Here is a 1,410-nt window from a genome sequence, read left to right on the forward strand (position 1 = left end):
GATAGATAGATAGATAGATAGATAGACAGATAGATAGATAGATAGATAGATAGATAGATAGATAGATAGATAGATAGACAGATAGATAGATAGATAGATAGATAGATAGACAGATAGATAGATAGATAGATGTAACAGTGCGCACTTCCGAAATAACAATCTGTGCTGGCGTGGTGTGAATCTTGCCCCTTCTCCACACCGCGAACTCACTTACTTACTTTACTTTTAGCCGCCGTTTTTACCCTTTTGGGTGTCACGGGAAGAAAGAGACGTCTCTCTGTCGCCAGCCGGAGAGCTTGGGTCAGGCGGATGCCGTGGGTGGTTAATGTTTCCCTGACTCCATCTATTCAGATCTTTCTCGGTCGCCCTCTAGCCTTGTTGCCATCGAATTTTTTAAGTGGGCACGTTGTGCTGGATGGTGTGTTGGTAAACGTAGGAGATGTCCGAACCATTTGATTCTTTGGTGTTGGATGTGATGAATGACATCATTTGTGCCCACAATTTCTCGGATTACTGAGTTTCTAATTTTGTCTCGCCTGGTCTTGTTTACTACTTTTCTAAGGCATCGCATTTCGCATGTTATAATTCTTTGCTCTAATGTCTTGTTCGTGGTCCATGTTTGGGCAACTCACAACATTTTAAAATCATTATCTTTTGCAGTGAGCGGCCAGTGGCAGGTGGACGTGGATGTTATCTTTGATGTCAACGAGGATTTAACAGAGGTCAAAGGTCAAGTGCAAGTGGACGTGCCGGCCTTGAACTTGACCTTGGTTCAGGACGTGACAGTTTCTTCTTCCCAAGGCAGGGCTAAGGTTGTACTCAAAGTGCCGTTGGTAAGTAGTAGACGAGTAATGATTTTTTGTTTGGAAGGGGGGGGGGGTTGGAGGTGGAGTGAAAGAAGGACAAAGGATGGAAAGATGGAAGTGACGTAATTCGGAAGGCAATAAGGAGAGAAACGACTTCATTAAAAGAGGGGTAAAAAGTTTGACTAATTCCACAGTTCCAACTGCAAAATTCCGGCCTTCTTCCAATAAAACAGAGTCCCATTTCCTGTCAATATAATGCCCTTGAGGTGGTACAAAACTTTTGCCATACAAAGTTACAGTGGCGGTGGGTGGACCAAAATTTGGGTGGGGCTTAGAAGGTTGCTTCCAGTTCTTTACCACCATATAGCAAGCAATAAGAATTAAACAGTGATGATTTTTCTTTAGTCACGGTGGGCCACGGCAGTTTGAGAACCAGGCAAACGAGAAGAGTTCCCTTTGTTTTCCATCTCTTTGTTTTTAGTTAAATTCTTGTTGATGGGGACGAAGCCGATTCACCTCCAAATTTCCTCTAACTAGTTTTCGTGTGAATGAAAAAGTTGCCTTACAAGTAGTTCGACCTGATTTATAACTGCTAAATCTCAGC

General features: G+C 42.9%; 1 protein-coding gene across 1 annotated transcript in view; it reads left to right on the plus strand.

The window, feature by feature from the left end:
- The window catches only part of LOC101847675 (beta-mannosidase), a gene marked incomplete in the record, with an annotated part of 34,662 nt that overhangs the window by 13,962 nt on the left and 19,290 nt on the right, over positions 1–1,410 (plus strand). Inside the window, 1 exon segment of the mRNA XM_035971396.1 lies at positions 661–833. Within this exon segment, the coding sequence (XP_035827289.1) occupies positions 661–833 (173 nt within the window).

This window comes from Aplysia californica, unplaced genomic scaffold (genome assembly GCF_000002075.1).
Source record: "Aplysia californica isolate F4 #8 unplaced genomic scaffold, AplCal3.0 scaffold00428, whole genome shotgun sequence".
NCBI classification, from domain to species: Eukaryota; Metazoa; Mollusca; class Gastropoda; order Aplysiida; family Aplysiidae; genus Aplysia; species Aplysia californica.